Source organism: Leucoraja erinacea, chromosome 30 (assembly GCF_028641065.1).
Source record: "Leucoraja erinacea ecotype New England chromosome 30, Leri_hhj_1, whole genome shotgun sequence".
In the NCBI taxonomy this organism is placed as follows: Eukaryota; Metazoa; Chordata; class Chondrichthyes; order Rajiformes; family Rajidae; genus Leucoraja; species Leucoraja erinaceus.
In genome coordinates this window covers 17,775,528-17,797,766 of record NC_073406.1, presented here as the reverse complement: position 1 = coordinate 17,797,766, position 22,239 = coordinate 17,775,528, and the positions used below count along the sequence as shown (strand labels likewise).

At 45.2% G+C, this 22,239-nt stretch overlaps 1 protein-coding gene across 5 annotated transcripts in view; it reads left to right on the top strand.

Annotated features, from left to right (window-relative positions):
* Positions 1-22,239, top strand: part of agrn (agrin) — a 451,665-nt gene that overhangs the window by 334,206 nt on the left and 95,220 nt on the right. For all 5 annotated transcript variants that reach the window (XM_055659585.1, XM_055659586.1, XM_055659588.1 and 2 more), the window contains 2 exons: positions 12,734-12,928; positions 15,500-15,700. In XM_055659585.1, coding sequence (XP_055515560.1) covers positions 12,734-12,928; positions 15,500-15,700 — 396 coding nt within the window. The remainder of the gene's footprint in view (positions 1-12,733; positions 12,929-15,499; positions 15,701-22,239) is intronic.

The following is a 22,239-nucleotide window of genomic DNA, read 5'->3' as shown; positions in this document are numbered from 1 at the left end:
ACAGTGGAATGCTTCTATAGTTTGCGGCACGGTGGCGCAGCGGTTGAGTTGTTGCCTTACAGCACTTGCAGCGCCGGAGACCCAGGTTCGATCCCGACTACGGGTGCTGTCTTGTGTAGAGTTTGTACGTTCTCCCCATGACTTGCGTGGGTTTTCTCCGAGATCTTCGGCTTCCTCCCACACTCCAAAGACGTACAGGTATGTAGGCTAATTGGCTTGGTGTATGTGTAAATTGTCCCTAGTGTGTAGGACAGTGTTAATGTGCGGGGATTGCTGGTCGGCACGGACTTGTTGGGCCGAAGGGACTGAATCCGTGCTGTATCTATATCTCTAAACTAAAAAAATTAGATAATATATTGTACATAAATACAATCAAGCCATACAAAATTACAACATGTGGAGATTTATGTGGGGAATTATAACAGGAAATCAAACAGAAAGATACCAGAATCAGAATGTAGTACTTAGTATTGTAGCATAGCAGTTCCAGAGAAAAAGTTCAATGTCTACAATGAGGTAGGTTGGAGAATTGGGACTGTACCCTAAGGACCGTTCAGAAGTCTGATATCAGAGTTTGTGAGTCAGGTGGTACGTTCTTGCAAACATTTGTACCTTCTGCCCAACGGGAGCAGAGAGAAAAAGAAATGCGAAAGGATCTTGATTATATTGACTGCTTTTCTGAGGCAGCGTAAAGTGTAGATGGAGTCATTGGCGGGAAGTTCAGTCTGTGTGATGGACTGGGTTGCATTCACAACTCTACAATTGCTTGTGGCCTTGGGCAGAGCTGTTCCCAAACCAAGCTGCAAAGAGAGAAAAACAGAGCTAATGTTACACGTTTAAGGCCAGGTATGGTGTGGATTTGGAGCAAATAGGAGAGGCTGAATTAATGCCTTGTACTGATGCCTATTCAGTTTTGCCCTTGAATATTGAATAGAATAGTGGCCTTCAAGCGAAAATAGATTTGTACTTCAAAGAGAAAAGATGCAGGTTTACAGGCAAAAAGCAGTGAAGGGGAATTACGTGGTATGTTTTTTTTTGAAGAGAGGGAAGCACTGGAGTTTTCATTTGAGGATCTGATCAAAGAGGGTAGGTTCTGATAGTTTAGAGGGTCAGGTCCGTGTTGAAGATGGAGAAAGTTTTCCTTCCCCTTCTGAACTACTTGTATCCTGGACTCATGACCCTGGTGGCTGGCAATACCTTTCCAGCTGCCATGGTTTAAAAGCCCAGGATAAGTGGTCCGACAGCCTTTAAATGGCAACAGGAACATTGGGAAAAGGAGCAAAATCAACCCAGCGGTATGAACGTTGATCTCTCTAATTTCAAGCAACTCCTGCATTCCCTCCTCTCTCTCCCCCCCCCCCCGCCTCCCTCGCCCCAGTCATCCCACCAGTTCAACTGCTCACATTCTTGTATCCCTCTTGTAATCACATCTACACCAGCCAACAATGGGCCATTGTGGGCTCCACCCTCCCTGAGGTCATCTGTCGCCGGCCCTGATCTGTTCTGGCCTTTTCTCGCCTCCACCTCATATTCCTCACCCTCCCCCCACCTCGCCCGCCTCCACCACTACTTTCGGCTTCCGACCTGAAACCTCGCCCATTCCTTTCCTCCAAAGATGCTGCCCGCTCCACAGAGTCACTCCAGCATTTTGTGCCTATACTTGAGGAAACTCTATCGCTGGTGCTGATTAGTCACATAGACATACAGCACGGAAACAAGTCGTCTGGGCCACCACGTTCATGCCAATCTTACACTGATCCCAATTGCCCGCATTAGGTCCATATCCTTTTTTTCCAGGGTGGAAATGTCAAAGACCAGAGAGCAAACCGTTAAAGTGAGACAAGGAAAGTTTAAAGGAGATTTGCAGGGCACGTTTTCCTCCCAGAGCACGGCGGGGGCCCGGAATACTTCGCTCCATAGATGCTGCTGCACCCGCTGAGTTTCTCCAGCAATTTTGTGTACCCCGGAATACACTGTTGGATGGTGGTGGAGGCAGATCCACTAGTGGCGTTTCAGAGGCTGTTAGATGAAAAAATTGATATGCATGGAATGAACAGATATGGATCATAGGTAGACAAAAGTGCTGGAGAAACTCAGCGGGAGGAGCAGCATCTATGGAGTGAAGGAAATAGGCAACGTTTTACTACACCTGCTGAGTTTCTCCAGCACTTTAGTCTACCTTCGATTTTCCAGCATCTGCAGTTCCTTCTGAAACACAGATATAGATTATATGCAGGCAGCTGAGATTGGTTTCATTTGGCATCATGTTAAGCACAGAAATAGTGAGCCCTCAGCCTGAAGAAGGGTCTCGACCCGAAACGTCACCCATTCCTTCTCTCCAGAGATGCTGCCTGTCCCGCAGTCCTGAGTAACTCCAGCATTTTGTGTCTATCTTTGGTGAGCCGAAGGGCCTGTTTCAGAGCTGTACTGTTCTATGCTCCATCTTTGTTGTTTAGTGTAAAATATTTGTCAGAGAGGCATTCACATTCTCTCCCCCCCTTCTCTGTCTCCTCCCCTCTCTCCCCCTCCTCCCCCTCTCTCCCCATCCCCTCTCTCTCTCTCTCCCCCCCTCTCTCCCCCTCTCTCTCTCTCTCACCTCTCTCTCTCTCTCTCTCTCTCCCCCCTCTCCCTCCCCCCCTCTCCCTCTCTCCCCCTCTCTCTCTCTCTCTTCTCCCCTTCTCTCTCTCTCCCCCCCTCTCTCTCTCTCTCCCCCTCTCTCTCTCTCTCTCTCTCTCTCTCTCTCTCTCTCTCTCTCTCTCTCTCTCTCTCTCACCCCCCTCTCTCCCTCTCCCTCTCTCTCTCTCTCTCTCTCTCTCTCTCTCTCTCTCTCTCACTCTATGTCTCTCTCTCTGTCTCCCCCCCTCTCTCCTCTCTCCCCCCCCTCTCTCTCTCTCCCTCCCTCCACATCTGTTTCTCTCCCTCTGTCTGTCACTCTCACCATCTCTCTCATTCCCAGTGTGTTTCTGACTGGCGTTGCTGTGGCAACAGCTCAGCAAGACTTGTGGATCTTGCACAGAAACCTTCCTCTCTTCGATTGGGTTTGTGGATATTTTCATTTTCACTCGCAGCGGGGAGTTATTTTGCCGTCTGAGGCTGGAGATGAATGGATTTTCACTGCCAGCAGTGCACGATGGTGGGTATTTGTTTTACAAAGACCTAATCGGTGTTTAGAGAAGAGAAAGGAAAGTTTGTGAGAAAGAAAGTTTGCGAATGAGGTTCAGGTGACTAGAGGGCCTAGCGGTGTGGCGAGAGGGGCAAATTGTAAAGGACATGTGCAGGGCAAGTGTTTCATACAGAAGGGTGGTTGGGGAGGCAGAAACGACAGTGGCATATAACAGGTTGTTAGATAGGCAGATGGATATGCAAGGAATGGAGTGATATGGGTCGCATGCAGACAGAGGAGAGTTTAATGTGTCAGAAGGAACCGCAGATGCTGGTTTACACTTAAGATAGACACAAAATGCTGGCATAACTCAGCGGGACAGGCAGCATCTCTTAAGATTGTACGAAATCTTACCTTCATCGCCCACGTAATTAGTTATGTCTCAATCCCACGATGAAACGTTCTCACTTCCCCATGGTTTATGCTGACCTGTCAGTGGTTTAAGTTGTTTGGATCTGGTCTCACTCCCCAAAGTTTCTAATCGAAGAGAATCTTTTATTCAGGCACCCTTCAGGAAGTAGTATATCTTTATTGTCATTTTCCTGAGTACTCACATACCCAGAGGAAACAAAAAAACGTTGCTCAACCAGTGTCCATTCAGTGTGCAATAAAAAATAAATAGAAATAAAAATACATATATCATGAACAAATTAAACACTCTACTCTCTACTAAACATCAACAGGCGTTCCGATCGGCAGCGGCACGACAGTGGCTCTGCTGCAGTGTGTCCAGGTTGGTGGTTGGTGCGCGATACTTTGGCAGGGGGCAAAGTCCGTTTATCAGTCTTATAGCCTGCGGGAAGAAGCTGAGGAGCATCCTGCTGGTTTTGCAGCTAATGCTCCTGTACCTCTTCCCAGATGGCAGGATGGAGAATATGTGATGCGATGGGTGGTAGGGGTCTTTGATGATGGAGATGGCTCTGCTGATACATCTCTTCCTGTAGATGTCCAGCAGGAAAGGGAGTGGAGCACCAATAATCCTGCTGGCGGTCTTCACAATCCTGTCTAGTTGCTGCCGTTCGTACGCCTTGCAGCTCCCGAACCAGGAAGTGATGCCGTAGGTTAATGTGCTCTCGATTGTCCCCCTATAAAAAGTTCGTATAGTGGGGAGACCTGCTTTCCGTAGTCTTCGGGGAGAGTGTAGTCGCTGCTGGGCTTTCTTGACCAGTACTGTGGTGTTGGTCGTGGACGTCAGGTCATCTGACAGGTGGAGTCCTAGGAACTTCACGCTGCTGACCCTTTGCGATTGCCCCTTTTTTGCCCAATTAATTCCAGTTCAGTTTAGTTTCTGTCACGTGTACCGAGGTGCAGTGGAAAGCTTTTGTTGCACGCTATTCAGTCAGCAGAAAGACAATGCATGATTACAATTGAGCCATTTACAGTGTACAGCGTGGGTTTTCTCTGAGCTTTCTGGTTTTCTCCCACACACCAAAGACATAAAGGCTTGAGGATTAATTGTCTTCACTAACAATTGTAAATTGTCCCTAGTGTATAGGATAGTGCTAGTGTGCCGGGATCATCCGCTGGTCGGCGCGGACTTTGTCGGCCTGTTTCCGCACTGTATCCCTTAAATAAATGAAACTAAAAAAAAGATAACAAAACAATGAAATTCATACATGCAGCAGCTTAACAATTCAATTCAATTTTTTCAATTCAACTTTAATGTCATCGCACAAATACAAGTATGAGTACAACGAAATGCAGTTTTGCGTCAGTCCGTAGTAGTTGTACATAAAGAAAAAAAGAAAAAAAAATAGAAAGAGAGAAGATACAGAATAATCAAGAAATACAAAATAATTAAACAATGGGGACGGAGGGACCAGAGAAATCTATCGGCGGGACTCCGAGTTCAGCAATGTGATTGTGTTGTTGTAGAAGCTGTTCCTCATCCTACTAGTACGTGACCTGAGGCTCCTGTACCGCCTCCCTGATGGGAGGAGGGCAAACAGTCCATGGTTGGGGTGTGAGGGGTCTTTGATGATCTTCCCAGCCCGTCTCAGACACCGTTTTCGGTGGAGGGCATCCATGGCAGGGAGCGGGGCACCGATGATGTGCTGAGCGGTTTTCACCACCCGTTGTAGTGCCTTCCTGTCCGCAGCAGTGCAGCTGCTGTACCATACCGTGAAGCAGGCGTAACTGTAACACAAATAACAATAGAATAATACAAACAAAATCAACAATTTAATAACCAGTAGGGCAGGTCATCACGGTGGTCAGGTGGGGAGTTGATCTGCGTTTATGTGAGGAGTGTCGTGCATACAGGCCGCACTTTCCCCAATGAAGAACGCCTGTGAACATTAAGATGTGAGCTGGGAATAGTCTGGGCCATGAGCCAATTCCAAGCACAACTGAGTAAATTGAGCCTAACTAACGTACAATCAGCCCATGCTGGAAATACTCAGCAGGGCAGGCAGCATCTATGGAGAGGGAAACGGGTAACGTTTTAGGTTCATGGCCTGCCATCATGGGCGATGGCTTTCTTTTATGTCACAAGAAGAGTGTAGTGACAGTCTCTACGACATCTCAAGGGTTTAGCCCTCAATAGTTACTTTAATTGATGACCGTGGATCAGAAGGTAATCTATACCATAATCTATACGTGGATCAGAAGGTAATCTATACCCATGAGCCCTCCACGAGACATCCAATGCCGTCGAAAGATGAATATTCCAGAAACAGTCTCTTGTTTAATAGTTTCTTTATTGAAGTACAAAGCAGGAAGATAATTCATCAAAGCTTCTTCTTGTATAAGTACGTTTCAATCATACTCATGGCCATGCTCGTGCATGGTTGAAAACTATGTCACTCCAACGATCTTCATCAAACTAAAACTAAACTCCTTGGGAGCCTGCGCCAGAATCCAAGCCACAAACCACTCCCCAGACTACGTATACATCCCACCCACATAATTGCAGGCAGATACAAATTAAAGGTAACTGGTTATAATTATAACTTACTGAGTTAAACTAAATGGCTACTACAAAGAGTCAAGAGCGTTTAAATGTCATGTGTACCGACAATGGAATAATGAAAATCTTACCTGCAGCAGCTTAATAAGCCTGTAAAAACAATATGCATCGATAGTATACCATAAACAAAAATTCAATAAATTAATAACCACTTTACTCATGCAAATAAAAAACCCAGTGCAGGCCCCCACCAAATTCAATTTCATAGCATTTCAAGCAGAGTGCAGGCCCCCACCAAATTCAATTTCATAGCATTTCAAGCAGAGTGCAGGCCCCCACCAAATTCATTTTCATAGCATTTCAAGCAGAGTGCAGGCCCCCACCAAATTCAACGTCCTTGATCAAAAACAGTCCATCGTAGTTTATCGCTGAAGATTAGTGTTATGTAATGTTCAAGAGCCTAATGGTGTGCTGGGAACCTGTTCTTGAAACTGGTAGTCATGGTTTATAGGCCGCTGTACCTTCTTCCCAATGGTCGGAGTGAAGTGAGAGGTTGGTGTGAGTCTTTGATGAATTTGGTTGCTTTTTTGAGGTACTGCCTTCTATAGATCCCTTTGCTGGTGGGGAGGTCAGTACCGGTGATGGACCAGGCAGTGTCTACCAATCTCTGAAATCTCCTTCATTCCTGGGTGTTTGTGTTGCAGAACAAAGCCATGATGCAAGCCATCAATATGCTCTCTACTGTAGATCTGTAGAAGACTAAGAGAGTGTTTGTTGAAGTACCAAATCTCCTCAATCTTAGGAGAAGGAACCATTAATGTTTTAGGTCATGGCCTGCCATTATGGGTGAGGACTTGCATCGAGTCACGAGAAGAATTAAGAGTGTTAGGAGTAACGGTTTAGTTTAGTTAATTTAGTTCAGAGTTACAGCGTGGAAACAGGCCCAACGGGTTCTCACCGACCAGCGATCCCCGCACATTAACACTATCCTACACCCACTAGGGACAATTCACAATAATGCCGAGCCAATTAACCTACAAACCTGTACGTCTTTGGAATGTGGGAGGAAACTGAAGATCTTGGAGAAAAAACCCATGCGGTCACAGGGAGAATGTACAAACTCTATACAAACAGCACCCATAGTCAGGGTCAAACCCGGGCCTACTGGCACTGTAAGGCAGCAACTCTACCGCTGTGCCACCGTTCATTATTGGTGGATATTACTGACCGGGGCAGCTTTTCCTGTCAATTCTTAATTTCCTCTATTGCAAAGGGGGAATTTTAGTCACTGTATGCACATTTGAGGGACTGCAGTTACTTGCTGACCAGACTGGGTGGAGGCAACCGATTTGAGTCCGTCAGAATGACCTCAATGAACCATATGGGTTTTTATGACACATGGTTCCATGGTCACCACGACTGTTAATTCCAGATGTAATCAGCAGATGTTGCTCGTCTTGCAGCGGACTTCCGACACTTTCCGTTTTATTCCAGATTTCCGGCAGGTTTTGGCAACGTGCCCTTAACTATTCCCCAACTCTAAGGCATTCAGAACAAATCTGGTTTTGTCTTTAATACGTGTGCGAAGGCAGGCTCCTTCGTCTCCGTTGACCAATTACTTCCCAACACTAACCAACCACCTCACATCCACCACCTGCCCCACTCCTCGTTACACCAACAGTGGGTGGCAGGGTAGAGAATTCCCCTGCAATATTACATTTCTTTTTTACCATTTCCTTTTTCCTTGCCCCTTGCTAGGATCAAACACATTTTTTTTAAATCCCATTTGACTGAGCTCACTCCCCAGTGGAAGTCAATCATGAGTTCTACCAGGCTGTGTGTCAAACGTTCCCGTTCATTTCCCCGTTATCCATTGTGCATCCATTTATTGATGCGTATCATCGTTTAATCCTTTTCCACCTTGGAAAGTTTTGCTCAACTTAGTGATGAAAATAATTTTCAACTTGCAACATTTTCTTTGCAATCCCTTGAGCTTGCGTGCAGCTTTTTACATTTCAATTGGTTTTGAACAGTTTTCAAATACTTCCCCAGCAAACAACAATTTTTCATGGGCGATATCTTGTCGCGAGCGCTCATTTTACGAGCAAAATTATTTTCGCAAAAATGTGTCTCCTTTCAATTTGTTGCCTTTCCATTCTTACTGTGAAATTATCTAATCTTTCCATTTGATGTATAATATTCTGTTAATGTGAGTTATGGCAGTTGCGTGCAACCAACGCCAGGATGGGTTATTGGGTTCTTCACAGCTTATTGTGCGTAGAAGGCAGAATGACATCCCATTAAGGTTTTATATTGAATCCAATTTCTACCCATTGTCAAATACTGTTATTAATCTCTCTGCAATTTTAGTGCAGGGCTGTAGGTGTTATCAATAGCACTCCTTAATAAAGCGTCTGAGATGCTATTGAAACAACTATCTCCATAACTCAGGAGACAGGTGATGTTGATAGGAAGCCATTACATTTTAACGGGAGATGACCTTAATTCAAATCTACAAACGGATGTTGCAATTGAGCGAATGTAACCTTGGATCAAGAGTGATTTGCTGAGTTGAAGGGAGTAACGTTATTAAATTTTCACTCCTCTGATATGGGACTGCTTAACACGATGGATTGGTCCCTGGGCCCTGGGTCCAAATGCAGCCCAAAGTGCTGGGATGAATGAACTATGTAGAAACAATGCAACATGAGTGGCACCATTCTGAAACTCTGGCTTGAATCTTGTGGAGGGTCAAAAGGACCAAGGAGAGAAATGTTGAGGAGCGACAATGTTAGTAAGTTGCAGAGCAGATGAAATATGTCCTCTTTTGATTATTTTCTCAAGCCATTGCTATACTTATAGAATGACTTCATTGGTTGTGAAATAAGATTTCACCCAGTTTTGATATTCTATTATAGAGTTATACGGGATGTTGGAGAGGCCACGCCTGGAATACTGGGCACAGTTTAGATTAGTTTTTTAGTTTACATTTACAACGCGGCATCGAAGTCTCTTCGGCACACCAGTCCGTGCCAACCAGTGATACCTGCACACTAACACTGCATTATCCTATACACACACTGCAATTTTACCAAAGCCAATTAACCCACAGCCTGTGCAATTTTCCGTGTGAGAGGGAACTGGAGCACCCAGGGAAACCCCACGCAGCTCACGGGGAGAATGTACAAACTCTGTACAGACAGCAGCCTTAATCAGGATTGAACCCAGGTCTCAGGCGCTGTAAGGCAGCAACTCTACAGCTGCGCCACCGTGCTTCCCCTTATGTTCCTTGTCCTGAGAAAGGATATAATAGCATCAGAGACATCCAAAAGGAGGTTCACAGGTCTCTATTTCTTGGAGTTTAGGAGAATGATGGATAAACTCATTAAACCGATCCTATGAGGCTTGACTAGGGTCATTCCTGATACATTTCTACTAGTGGGAGATCCTCAAATGAGAGGATGTAATTTAAAGATGAAGCTTGGTCATTTAAAACTGAGGTACATAAACAATCTTTCTCACAGAGGGTGGTGAATCTCTGGAATTTTCTGCCCCACAAAGTTGTAAAGACAAGCTTATTATTAGAAGTGCTTGAAGTGGCAGTAGATGATGTTTTGAGAGATCGGGGTTTATGGGCTGTTGAGATCTGGCATAGTTGAGGCCAGGAGTAGATCAGCCAGATCAAATTGAATGGCAGAGTAGCTGTTTAAGTAAGTGTTATGTTTAGCCCAGATGGCAAGATTCATAACAGCATTGATGTACAGATGGATCTTGGGTTCAAGTCCACAGCGCCCTGAATTTGGCAATGCAATTAGATAGAGTGGTAAACCATGTGTGCAGTAGTCTTGCCTTCGTTGATTGAGGCATTTAGTATAAGAGCCAACTTTATACGACTTTGGTTAGGCCGCATTTTGAGTCATGCGTACAGTCCTGGTTGCCCCATTACAGGAAGGAAGTGGAGGCGTTGGTGCAGAAGTCGTTTGCCAGAATGTTGCCTAGATTAGATGGTGTTACCAACCAGGCGAGGTTGGACAAACATGGATTGTTTTCTCTGAAACATCGGAGGTTGAGGAGAGACGTATACAAAATTATGAAAGTGGAAACAGGCCCTTCAACCCATTGAGTCCCCAAAGCACATACTGTAAATGCTCTTCACACATTCCCATCCATTAGTTTCTCTCCCACCCTCCATACCTATCCCAATTCTCCAACTCATTCTAGGACTAGGACACTTTACAGTGGCCAATTGGCCCTGTTTGGGATGTGGGAAGATACAAGATGAAGTCAGGGGATGCAGTCACAGGGAGGACGCATAAACTCCACACAGATCCCAACACTGGAGGTCAGGACCAAATCCAGGTATAGATTTGATTTCTCCTGGTATGATTGAAATGAGCATTGGATACTTTGATATCGTCATAATAGTCATTGAGTCCTATGGCACAAAATCAGGCCCTTCGGCCCAACTCGTCCATGCCGACCAAGATGCCCCATCTACACTAGCCCCATTTGCCCACATTTGGCCCCTGTTCCTGTAAACCTTTCCTCTCCATTTCCCCGTCCAAATATCTTTTAAATGCTGTCGTTGTACCTGCTTCAACCACTTTCCCTCACAGCTCGTTCCATACGCCCGCCTGTGCGAAAAAGGGAAATGACAGTTGCACTAAGGTGAATCTTAGCCAGGAGTTCCCGGACAAGTTTCCCGACGGATCAGACTTCTCCGAGAAGTGGTGCATTCATGTTAAAAAAATAAAGTGCGATTTCTGCATAAACCAATGGGGATCAAGTGAGTTTGATTTTGAGACAAAAAGTTTTGGAACATTGAATGATGCTTTTGAAAGGGTTTTGCTCACTTTTAATGGAATGGGTTCCGGGGCTGTTGACGTTAGGGTGGTGCCGCAAATGAGAAATTAATTTCTCTGCAATTCTCTTCATGTTGCTGGTTTTTGCAGCACTCAGTAATATTATTGCCATTTGCTTATTCCCTTTGTAGCTGTTCTCATAAAATTAAGATCGAGGAAGAATTGGTCCCAAAGAGACCAACTACAAGTCTCACTAACACTGTTGTGATCAAGCAGCATTTTTATTCGACTCTTGTATCTTTTACATAAAGGCAAATCAAAAAATTACCTCAATGCTAACACTCTAAACCAGAGGTGGGAAACCTGCGGGCAATTAAGTGCGGCCTTTTGAATGAATCGAAATTTTGTAGGACAAATCCATTTTATTTTTATTAATATGTTTTTGTTCGTCTTTTATTATTTTTATTTTAATCTTAAAATACCAAAGAGTCAACGAAATAATCCTCCCCGACTGACGGCAGCAATTAAAACATTAGTAAGTCACGAGGGCTATTTTATTGCTACAAAGAGTTACTCGCTTTGCGCACTCTTACGGGTAGAACACGAGCAATAGATTTCTTCAACAGCTTTCAAAATAAATGTTGTGAAGTATATCTAATTGAAGTTTCTTGGATGCGGCCTTATTAGATTACAGCTAACTTAATGCGGCATTCTGACATGAAAGGGTTTCCCACCCCTGCTCTAAACCTTGGAATTATTTGAGAAACAGTGACTGTGATAGAAATCTTGTCGCTTTTCTGTTGGTTGGATTGATTGATTTTGTTCTTGTCATTAAGCCGTTCTTCAGAAGTTCAAATCGTCTCATTAAAGTTTCATAGCGAGGCTTCCAATTGAACCCGCTGTTCCCGTCAGTATTTGCTTATCACCACCTGGAGGATTAGCTGAAGCACGTGGAGTAGATGCACTTAGTAAATGTTAGATATGCACAAGAGAGTACACAGTAGCACGAAATGCTAATCGAGTTAATGAACTAGAGTGGACCAAAGCTCAGGTGAAATGTAAGTACCTGAATGGTTCAAGAGTCAAGTGTGTTTAATTGTCATATGTACCGGCAATAGAACAATGAAATTCTTACTAGCTGCAGCTTTACAGGCCCATTAACCCGACAATACACAGATTAATATACAATAATCAATGAGAAAACAAATACATTTATCAGTAATACTTGGTAACCAGAACAAAATATTGCAAAACCAAAGTCAGTAATGGCATTTGTTGGCGGCACGGTGGCGCAGCAGTAGAGTTGCTGCCTTACAGTGCTTGCAGCGCCAGAGACCTGGGTTCCATCCCGATTACGGGTGCTGTCTGTACGGAGTTTGTATGTTCTCCCTGTAACTGCGTGGGTTTTCTTCAAGATCTTCGGTCTCCTCCCACACTCCAAAGACGTACACATTTGTAAGTTAATTGGCTTGGTATATGGGTAAATTGTCGTTAGCGTGTGTAGGATGGTGTTAATGTGCGGGGATTGCTGGCCGGTGCGAACTCGGTGTGCCGTAGGGCCTGTTTCCGCTCTGTATCTCGAAACTAAACCAAGGCTTTGCGGAATGGTATCAATGAGAAAGTCCTGTGGCGTTGGCTAACTTGCTAGCCACCCGAATCCTGAAGATTGAAAAGGGGGAACTGTGAAATATCCGAGTATCAGTGCCTGCACGCTTTGCGTAAACTACCCAACCGCGTACCTCGAGTGTCTGCCAGAGCAGCAATCCGTTGGCGTAACCTGGTTGGCTTCGTGCCAGGAGATGGGCCAGGAGAAGTATCATGTTGGCATTCAGCTGATGTCATCATTTGATGTGATTCCAGATCGCTGTGGGAACTGCCAGTTTGGTGCCATCTGCGAGGCAGAGACGGGGAAGTGTGTTTGTCCGACAGAGTGTGTCAGCTCCCGGCAGCTGGTGTGTGGCACAGATGGCCAGACCTACAAGAACGAGTGTGCGCTGCATGTTGAATCCTGCATCACGCAAACAGACATCCAAGTCACGAGCCAGGGAGAGTGCCGTAAGTAATGGACATGTGGTGTTATAATGCAGAGTTACAAGTCTCTAAGTATAGATATAGTCATGGAGCATGAAAACAGCCCCGTCGGCCAAGCTCATCCGAGCCGATCAAGATGCCCCAACCAATGTAACAAAAAAAAAAAAAAAGAAGTTGTACATAAAATGTATTATGAAAATATATATTAGGCACTTTGGTGCCATATGACTGCGCTTACTTCTAATAAAATAAAATATTAAAAAAAAAAAAAAGATGCCCCAACCAAGTTAGTCCCATTTGCCCAGACTATGGCCCAAATTGTACTTTGTAACTGTCAGCACCTTAGGTGGCTGCTGTTCATATGCAAGCAAAGAATTTCACTGGGCCTTGTACATGTGACAATAAAGTATTCTATTCCATCCCTCTAAACCTTTCCTATCCACATACCTGCCCAAGTGTGTTTTAAACTTTGTCTCAGCTACTTAATCTGGCAAAATATAGAAACAAAGAACTGCAGATGCTGGTTTACACCAACGATAGACACAAAGTGGTTCTGAAGAATGGGCCCCCCCCCACCCGAAAAGTCACCTATCCTGTTCCTCCAGAGATGCTGCCTGACTCGTTGAGTTACTCCAGCACCAAGTGTGCACCTTTATGTTAACTGGCAGCTCATTCTATTTAACAACCACTCTCTGTATGAAAAAGGTTTCAGATGAGACATCGAGCCTTGTGCGTTCACTGGTCCGGTGCTGGTGATGGCACCAATCCATCTTTCAAGGATGTCCTCCCATTTTCTGGACCTCCATTGTGCTGTGACACCACAAAACACTGCCCCACCTAGAGGTGAAATCCTAATACATCGACCCATTTAGTAGTCACTAGAATCCAAACGCCATCCATCATTTGAACTATTTGGGGATAGTTTACCATGCTTTGAGCTTTATGCCAGTGAAGTTTCAATGCACGGTGGCGCAGCGGTAGAGTTACTGCCTCACAGCGCTTTCAGCACCAGAGACCCGGGTTCGATCCCGACTATAGGTGCTCTCTGTTCGAAGTTTGAACGTTCTACCCGTGACCTCGTGGGTTTTCTCCGAGATCTTCGGGATCCTCCCACACTCCAAAGACGTACCGGTGTTGTAGGTTAATTGGCTTTGTACAAATGTAAATTGTCCCTAGTGAGTGTAAGGTTGTGTTAATATGTGGGGATCGTTGGTCGGCACGGACTCGGTGGGCCGAATGGCCTGATTCTGCGCTGGATCTCTAAACTAAAGTAAACTAAACCAACACACCTGGTTAGGGGTTTGCTGATGTCGCCTAACAGATTTTCTGGACCATTGGATGTTCCACCTATCACCCTTTTAAATCCCGCTTAGATATTGCACAGTATTATATTTAATTATCCAATGTGCCCGATAAGTTTCAACAGTGTATGGGAACCGGCCCCTGGTGAGTTTCGATGGAGGGCAGGGACCATGGTGCTGTGACTTGAAAGAGAGCTGAGATCTAGGCTCTAGTAAGTTTTAAGGCAGGGCATCAAACATGAACTGGTGAGGCAGATGCCAAACTATTGTGATTTCTGCATCAAGACTCGAGAGAGTCAAGAGTGTTTACTTGTCATATGCACCGGGAACAGAACAATGAGATCCCACGGTCATCTTCCTTGGTCGTCCATTGCCGGCCCTGATTTGCGCTGGCCTTTTACTACCTCTCGTTCCATCCTCCTGCCCCCCACCTCCCCCCCCCGCCTCTTCTTTCAGTCTGAAGAAGGATGCAACCCAAAATGCTGCCCATCCCTTTTCTCCCGTGATCCTGCCCGACCCACTGAGTTACTCCAGCACTTTGTGTCTTATCTTCAGCATAAGCCTGCATCTGCAGTTCCTTCCTGCACAGTGACGTTCCACTGTTGGAGATTTCAGAGACAAGAAGCAAGCTAGTGTGAGGATTTGTGTGAGGAATGAGAACTCATGGATGATGTGACCAGTCACCGTTGTGTTTTTACTTTCTCCGGGCAATGGTAGTCGCAAATAAAAGAAAAAAGTGGTGGAGGAACTCAGCGGGTCAGGAAGCATCTCTGGAGGAAATGGATAGGTGAAGTTTTGGGTAGGGACTCTTTCTCAGTCTGAAGAAGAGTCCTGACCTGAAAAGTCACCTAACCATTCCCTCCACAGTAACTCTGCCTGACCCGCAGAGTTACTCCAGCACTTTGTGTTTTCCTCAAGATTCCAGCATCTGCAGTTTGGAGATGCATCTCCAGAACTCCTTTAAGAGCAGAATAAGTCACGGAGATATGGTACGATAGAACTTCATTTATTCCTCGAGGGAAATTGCTCTGCCAACAGTCATAAAACACAAAATCCATGAAACATGAAATTAAAGTGACGAGTGGAAAGGATTGGGGATGTGCAAAGATTGGGGGGGGGAGGTGGAGTCAGTCTACCCCACGACAGAAGGGGGAGGAGTTGTACAGTTTGATAGCCACAGGGAAGAAGGATCTCCTGTGGCGTTCTGTCCTGCATCTTGGATGCCCGTCGGGATAAGAGCTTTTATATGTCACGGTCTCCCGACTCAACTCCTTCTCTCTGTTGTATCCCACAGAGCCATGCGGTGACTCCACCTGCCTGTATGGGGCAAAGTGCAGTGACGATCGTTGCTTGTGCCCACGGTGTGAGAACCAAGCCATCGTCTCTGTCTGTGGCAGTGACAGCATCACCTACCTGCACCTCTGTGATCTACAATCTGCTTCCTGTCAGCAGAAAAGGAAAATTGAGGTGGTTAAAGAGGGTCCATGTGAAGACGGTAAGCTCCACGTTTTGGGGATGGAGGGGCGCGATGATTCGGGTCGATATTCGGCTTATGAGGGACAGTTCATGAATGTAACAAGCAGGGATGTAATGCTGAGGCATTGATCAGTCCGTATTACATGAACCCACACCCTGGTGCAAAGGAGCACTTTGAGGCTGAGATAGTTGACTACATGGGTCCTCTGTGCAAACAGTCCTCATCGGCACCCAAGCAAACCTGACCAGCTTTACATTGCATCCGTAGTAGGCAATTCTGGAGTTAGTGTTATGTAATGAACCGGATTTGATAAAGGAACTTGAGGTTAAGGAGCCATTAGGAGGTAGTGACCATAATATGGTCAGGTTTAATCTACAATTGGGGAGGGAGAAGGGTAGGTGTCAGTGGTACAGTTGAATAAAGGGGACTGTGGAGCCATGAGGGAGGAGCTAGTCAAAGTTGACTGGAAAGATACACTAGCATGGAACAACAATGGCAGGTATTTCTAGGAATAATACAGAAGGTGCAGGATCAGTTCATTCCAAAGAGGAAGAAAGATTCCAAGGGGTGTAAGGGGCGACCGTGGCTGACGAGGGACGTCAGGGACAGTATAAAAATAAAAGAGAAGTACAACGTAGCAAAGATGAGCGGAAAGCACGAGCATAGGTTAATGTTTAAAGAACAACAGAAGATAACTAAAAAGAGAAAAGATGAGGTACAAAGGTAAGCTTGCCAAGAATATAAAGGAGGATAGTAAAAGCTTTGTTAGGTATGTGAAGAGGAAAACATGTTAACACCAAAGTCTTCAAGACTGGAAAAGGTGAATTTATTATGGGGTACAAGGAAATGGCAGGAGTTGAATAGGTACTTTGGTTCCATCTTCACTAAGGAGGACACAAACAATCTTCCTGATATAGTTAGTGGCCAGAGGATCTGGGGTGATCTGGGGTAATGTGAAGGAAATCCACATTAGGCAGGAAATTGTGTTGGATAGACTGATGGGACTGAAGGCTGATAAATCCTACGGGCCCGATGGTCTGCATCCCAGGGTACTTAAGGAAGTGGCTCTAGAAATCGTGGATGCATTGGTGATAATTTTCCAATGTTCTATAGATTCAGGATCAGTTCCTGTGGATTGGAGGGTATCTAATGTTATCCCACTTTTTAAGAAAGGCGGGAGAGAGAAAACAGGGAATTATAGACCAGTTAGCCTGACATCGGTGGTGGGGAAGATGCTGGGTCAATTATAAAAAAAGAAATAGTGGCACATTTGGATAGCAGTAACAGGATCGGTCCGAGTCAGCATGGATTTACGAAGGGGAAATCATGCTTGACTAATCTTCTGGAATTATTTGAGGATGTACTAGGAAAATGGACAAGGGAGAGCCAATGGATGTAGTGTACCTGGATTTTCAGAAAGCATTTGATAAGGTCCCACATAGGAGATTAGTGGGCAAAATTAGGGCACATGGTATTGGGGGTAGAGTACTGACATGGATAGAAAATTGGTTGGCAGACAGGAAACAAAGAGTAGGGATTAACGGGTCTCTTTCAGAATGGCAGGCAATGACTAGTGAGGTACCGCAAGGCCCGGTGCCAGGACCGCAGCTATTTACAATATACATCAATGATTTGGATGAAGAGATTCAAAGTAAGATTAGCAAATTTGCAGATGACACAAAGCTGGGTGGCAGTATGAACTGTGAGGAGGATGCTATGAGAATGCAGGGTGACTTGGACAGGTTAGGGGAGTGGGCAGATGCATGGCAGATGACGTTTAATGTGGATAACTGTGAGGTTATCCACTTTGGTATCAAAAACAGGAAGGCAGATTACTATCTAAGTGGCGTGAAGTTGAGAAAAGGGGAAGTACAACGGGATCTGGGGTCCTTGTTCATCAGTCTATGATAGTAAGCATGCAGGCAGTATAGAAAGTGAATGGCATGTTGGCCTTTATAACAAGAGGAGTCGAGTATAGGAGCAAAGAGGTCCTTCTGCAGTTGTACAGAGCCCTAGTGAGACCACACCTGGAGTATTGTGTGCAGTTTTGGTCCCCTAATTTGAGGAAGGACATTCTTGCTATTGAGGGAGTGCAGCGTAGGTTTACAAAGTTAATTCCCGGGATGGCGGGACTGTCATATGCTGAGAGAACGGAGCCGCTGGGCGTGTACACTCTGGAGTTCCGAAGGATGAGAGGGGATCTTATTAAAACATATAAGATTGTTAAGGGTTTGGACGCGCTAGAGGCAGGAAACATGTTCCCGATGTTGGGGGTGTCCAGAACCAGGGGCCACAGTTTCAGAATAAGGGGTAAGTCATTTAGAACGGAGACGAGGAAAGACTTTTTCCTCACAGAGAGTTGTGAGTCTGTGGAACTCTCTGCCTCAGAAGGCGATGGAGGCCGGTTCTCTGGATACTTTCAAGAGAGAGCTAGATAGGGGTCTTAAAGATAGCGGAATCAGGGGATATGGGGGATGGCAGGAACGGGGTACTGATTGGGGATGATCACATTGAATGGCGGTGCTGGCTCGTAGGGCCGAATGGCCTCCTCCTGCACCTATTGTCTATTGTTTATTGTCTAACCGTGTTTGATCCTTTCAGAGTGGGTGAATCCTTGCATCCTAGAAACTTCCACTATTCCTTTACACCTGGGCTTGTAGAGGCTGGTACATTCTGCCCCGACGCAGGGCTGTGTGTGATGATGATTTCTCTCTCCACTCTATCCTGGGCTCACTCACCCAGTGAGGACGGTGAATATATTTAAAGAGAATTATTGCAGTTTCTGGCGAGACGCTAATGGGCAAAGTGCAGGAAATCAGGCACAAAGAATGCATTGATTGACTGAGCATTGAACGCATAAGATAGCCTCGATCACTGCCATTCTTAGGTGTAATCTCCTTTGCTTTCTAAAGCTGACGAACCAGTAAGACAGTGATTAACGTAGTTCTGTGCATCTCTTAGTCTTTGCTACTTAACTCGAGGAACAGCATGGTTAAACGAGCAGCCGGAATCCTGCATTAGACTCACTGGCTCTGCAAATCTCCTCCATGTTAATTAATAACATAATTATAGCAGAAATGTGATTAGCAGGAAAGATGAAACTTTACCTGTGCGTCTACATTAGATTTTTGCTTGTGTCGCGAGGGGTTGGGAAAAGATTGACAGTTTGAAGGTAAACTCTTGCATGGAACCCGTCACGATAGAGTCTTGTGTGGCAAAATCCGAAGTGTTTTAAATTATCCAATGTCATTTGGTGGAAAGTGCTAGCGATTTGATACTCAGAGATCGATATGGTATTGATTTTTCAAGCCTGGAATGAAGTACAAATGTTTACACTATGCATGTTAAATAAAGGTTTGTTGGGGTTGATTGCTTAATGACTAATCCATAAACCAAAGGAAAATATGATGCTATTCACAATGTTTTAATATTTAATTAACAAAAGTTCTAAATGAAGATTGAGAACATTAGAACTCTCTAATTTCAAACAGGTTGAACACTTGTATAGTTTAGTTTGGAGATACAGCGCGGAAACTGCTCTTCGGCCCACCGAGCCCGCACTGACCAGTGACCCCCGTACATTAACACTACCGGACACACACTAGAGACAATTTTACATTTATAACCAAGCCAATTAACTTACAAACCTGTAAGTCTTTGGAGTGTAGGAGGAAACCGAAGATCTCTGAGAAAACCCACGCAGGTCACAGAGAGAACGTACAAATTCCGTACTGACAGCACCCGAAGTCAGGATGAACCTGGATCTCTGGCACTTTAAGGAGCCTGACCCACTCAGGTGGTTTTTTTGGGCAACTACAGGCGACTGCTGCAAAAATTTCAACATGTTGAAAAGTTTTCGGTGAGAGTGGCGACAATGTTTGCTGACGTAGGTTGACGTAGGTTGACGAACTTGTTGACGTAGGTTGTCGCCAATTGTCAGAGTGTTGTCGTAGGTGAATTCCAACTAGTCCTTGGCAGTCGCCTAAAGAGTCACCAAAGTGGGACAGGCCCTTATGGCAAGAGCTCTATCACTGCACCATCATGCCACCTTGGTGGTGAAATGAGGTTTTTAGGCTGAGGTGATAGCGAAGCAATGATGTCATGGACTTCAACCTGGTCTGTGAAAGAGGAGGGATGAGCACGGGAAGCCCTTCAAATTGAGGCCATGAAGGAATTGAAGCTTGCAGACTTGAAGCCGACTGCACATTTATAGACTGTTCTGCAGATAAATTTGATTCTCGCAGTGCCATAAATGAGAGTGATCGCCATTTTCATTGCTGCATAACACTGCCTGTTGTAATAGTCTATGGATTCAAATCATACATGGCCATAACTCAAAATAAAATCATCCGCATCGAACGTCTACATGTAATATACGACAACTCGAGTGTTGAATCGCTGGAGGCAGAGCCAGACGGTTGTTATCGAAAAGCAAAAATAAAAACCATAAATGTTTTAAAATCTGAAATGAAAAGAGAAAAATAGGAGATAAACTCAATAGACGATAGACAATGGGCAATAGGCGCAGGAGTAGGCCATTAGGCCCTTCGAGCCAGCACCGCCATTCATTGTGATCATGGCTGATCATCCCCAATCATTACCCCGTTCCTGCCTTCTCCCCATATCCCCTGACTCCTCTATCTTTAAGAGCCCTATCTAGCTCTCTTTTGAAAGTATCCAGAGAACCGGCCTCCACCTGAGGCAGAGAATTCCACGGACTCACAACTTTCTGTGAGAAAACGTGTTTCCTCGTCTCCGTTCTAAATGGCTTACCCCTTATTCTCAGCGTGTCAGGCAGCATCTGCGGAGAGAGCTAATATTTCACATCCACGCTCTTTCATCATAACCTGGAGACTGAGAAGCAAGGGAAACAGGCCCTTCAGCCCAACTCATCCATGCCGACCAAGTTGGCTTATTAGGCGAGACCATAAGACATAGGAGCAGTATTGAGCCATTTGGCCCGTCGAGTCTGCTCCGCCATTCCATCATGAATGATCTATTTTTCCTTCTCAACCCCATCCGCCTGCCTTCTCCCCGAAATGTTTGACGCTCTTACTAATCAAGAACCTATCGAAACGTTGCCACTGAGGTACCCGTTCAGTCTCTACCTTCTCACCTTACGCCTGTAGCCTCTAGTTTTTGGCTCTTCTGCCCTGGAAAGAAAACGGTGAGTTCCCACTTTATCCATGCCGCTCACGATCTTGTTCACCTCAATAAGGTCACCTTCTTGGAGCAGATCAGCCTTGATTATATAGAGCAGCAGAGCAGGCTTGATGGGCCGAGTGGCCTACACTCCTGCTCCTGTGTTTTTAGTTTGACAACACACACAACAGAAAAAGATTGGGGCAATTCTTTTGTTTTGTGTTACCCGGGTTCGATCCTGAATACGGGCGCTGTCTGTACGGAGTTTGTACGTTCTCCCCGTGACCTGCGTGGGTTTTTTCCAAGATCTTCAGTTTCCTCCCACACTCCAAAGATGTCCAGGTATGTAGGTAAATTTGCTTGGTATAAATGTAAATTTTAATAAGGGTGTGTAGGGTATTGTTAATGTGCGGGGATCGCTGGTCGGTGCGGATTCAGTGGGCCAAAGGGCCTGTTTCCACACTGTATCTCTAAACTAAACTAAACTAAACTAACCTGTGAGAATTTCTGTCTAGTCCACAGATATTGCAGGACGTTACAATCTGTGTTTGTTCCTGTGTTGCATTTTGCAGTTTTTCGAGTCACCGTATGCAATGATCGCAAACCCCTCTCTCTGTTCTCTCCACTTTACCCCTTCTCTGCAAATTAAGTGTCTTCTTATTTCCCCCAGTTTTTGACCTAAAACTTATTATCTCTGTGTAGCTCCCCTCAGATGCTGTCTGACCTGCTGACTGTTTCCTGCATTTTGCCACTTTTGTTTCTGAGTTCCAGCATCTGTAGTTCATTGCTACTGTGTGTTCCCACCTGGTTTCTCCATTGTAGGTGGAGTGTTGTGTTATATTTTCCCTTGCACCCCTCCCCAGTTTCCTAACAGACACCAAAGACATGCAGGTTAATTGACATGGATAGAGAACTGGTTGGCAGACAGGAAGCAAAGCGTAGGAATTAATGGGTCCTTTTCAGAATGGCGGGCAGTGACAAGTGGGGTGTCGCAAGGCTTGATGCTGGGACCCCAGTTATTTACAATATATATTAACGATTTAGACATGGGAATTAAATGTAACATCTCCAGGTTTATGGATAACACAATGCTAGGTGGCAGCGTGAGCTGCGAAGAGGATGCTATGAGGCTGCAGGGTGACTTGGATAGTAAGTGGGCAGATGCATGGCAGATGCAGTATAATGTGGATAAATGTGAGGTTATTTACTTTGGTGGGAAGAACAGGAAGGCAGATTATTATCTGAATTATATCAGATTAGGAAAAGGGGAGGTGCAACGAGACTTGGGTGCCCTTGTACATCAGTCACTGAAAGTAAGCATGCAGGTACAGCAGGCAGTGAAGAAAGCTAATGACATGTTGGCCTTCATTATGAGAGGATTTGAGTTTAGGAGCAAGGAGGTCCTATTGCAGTTG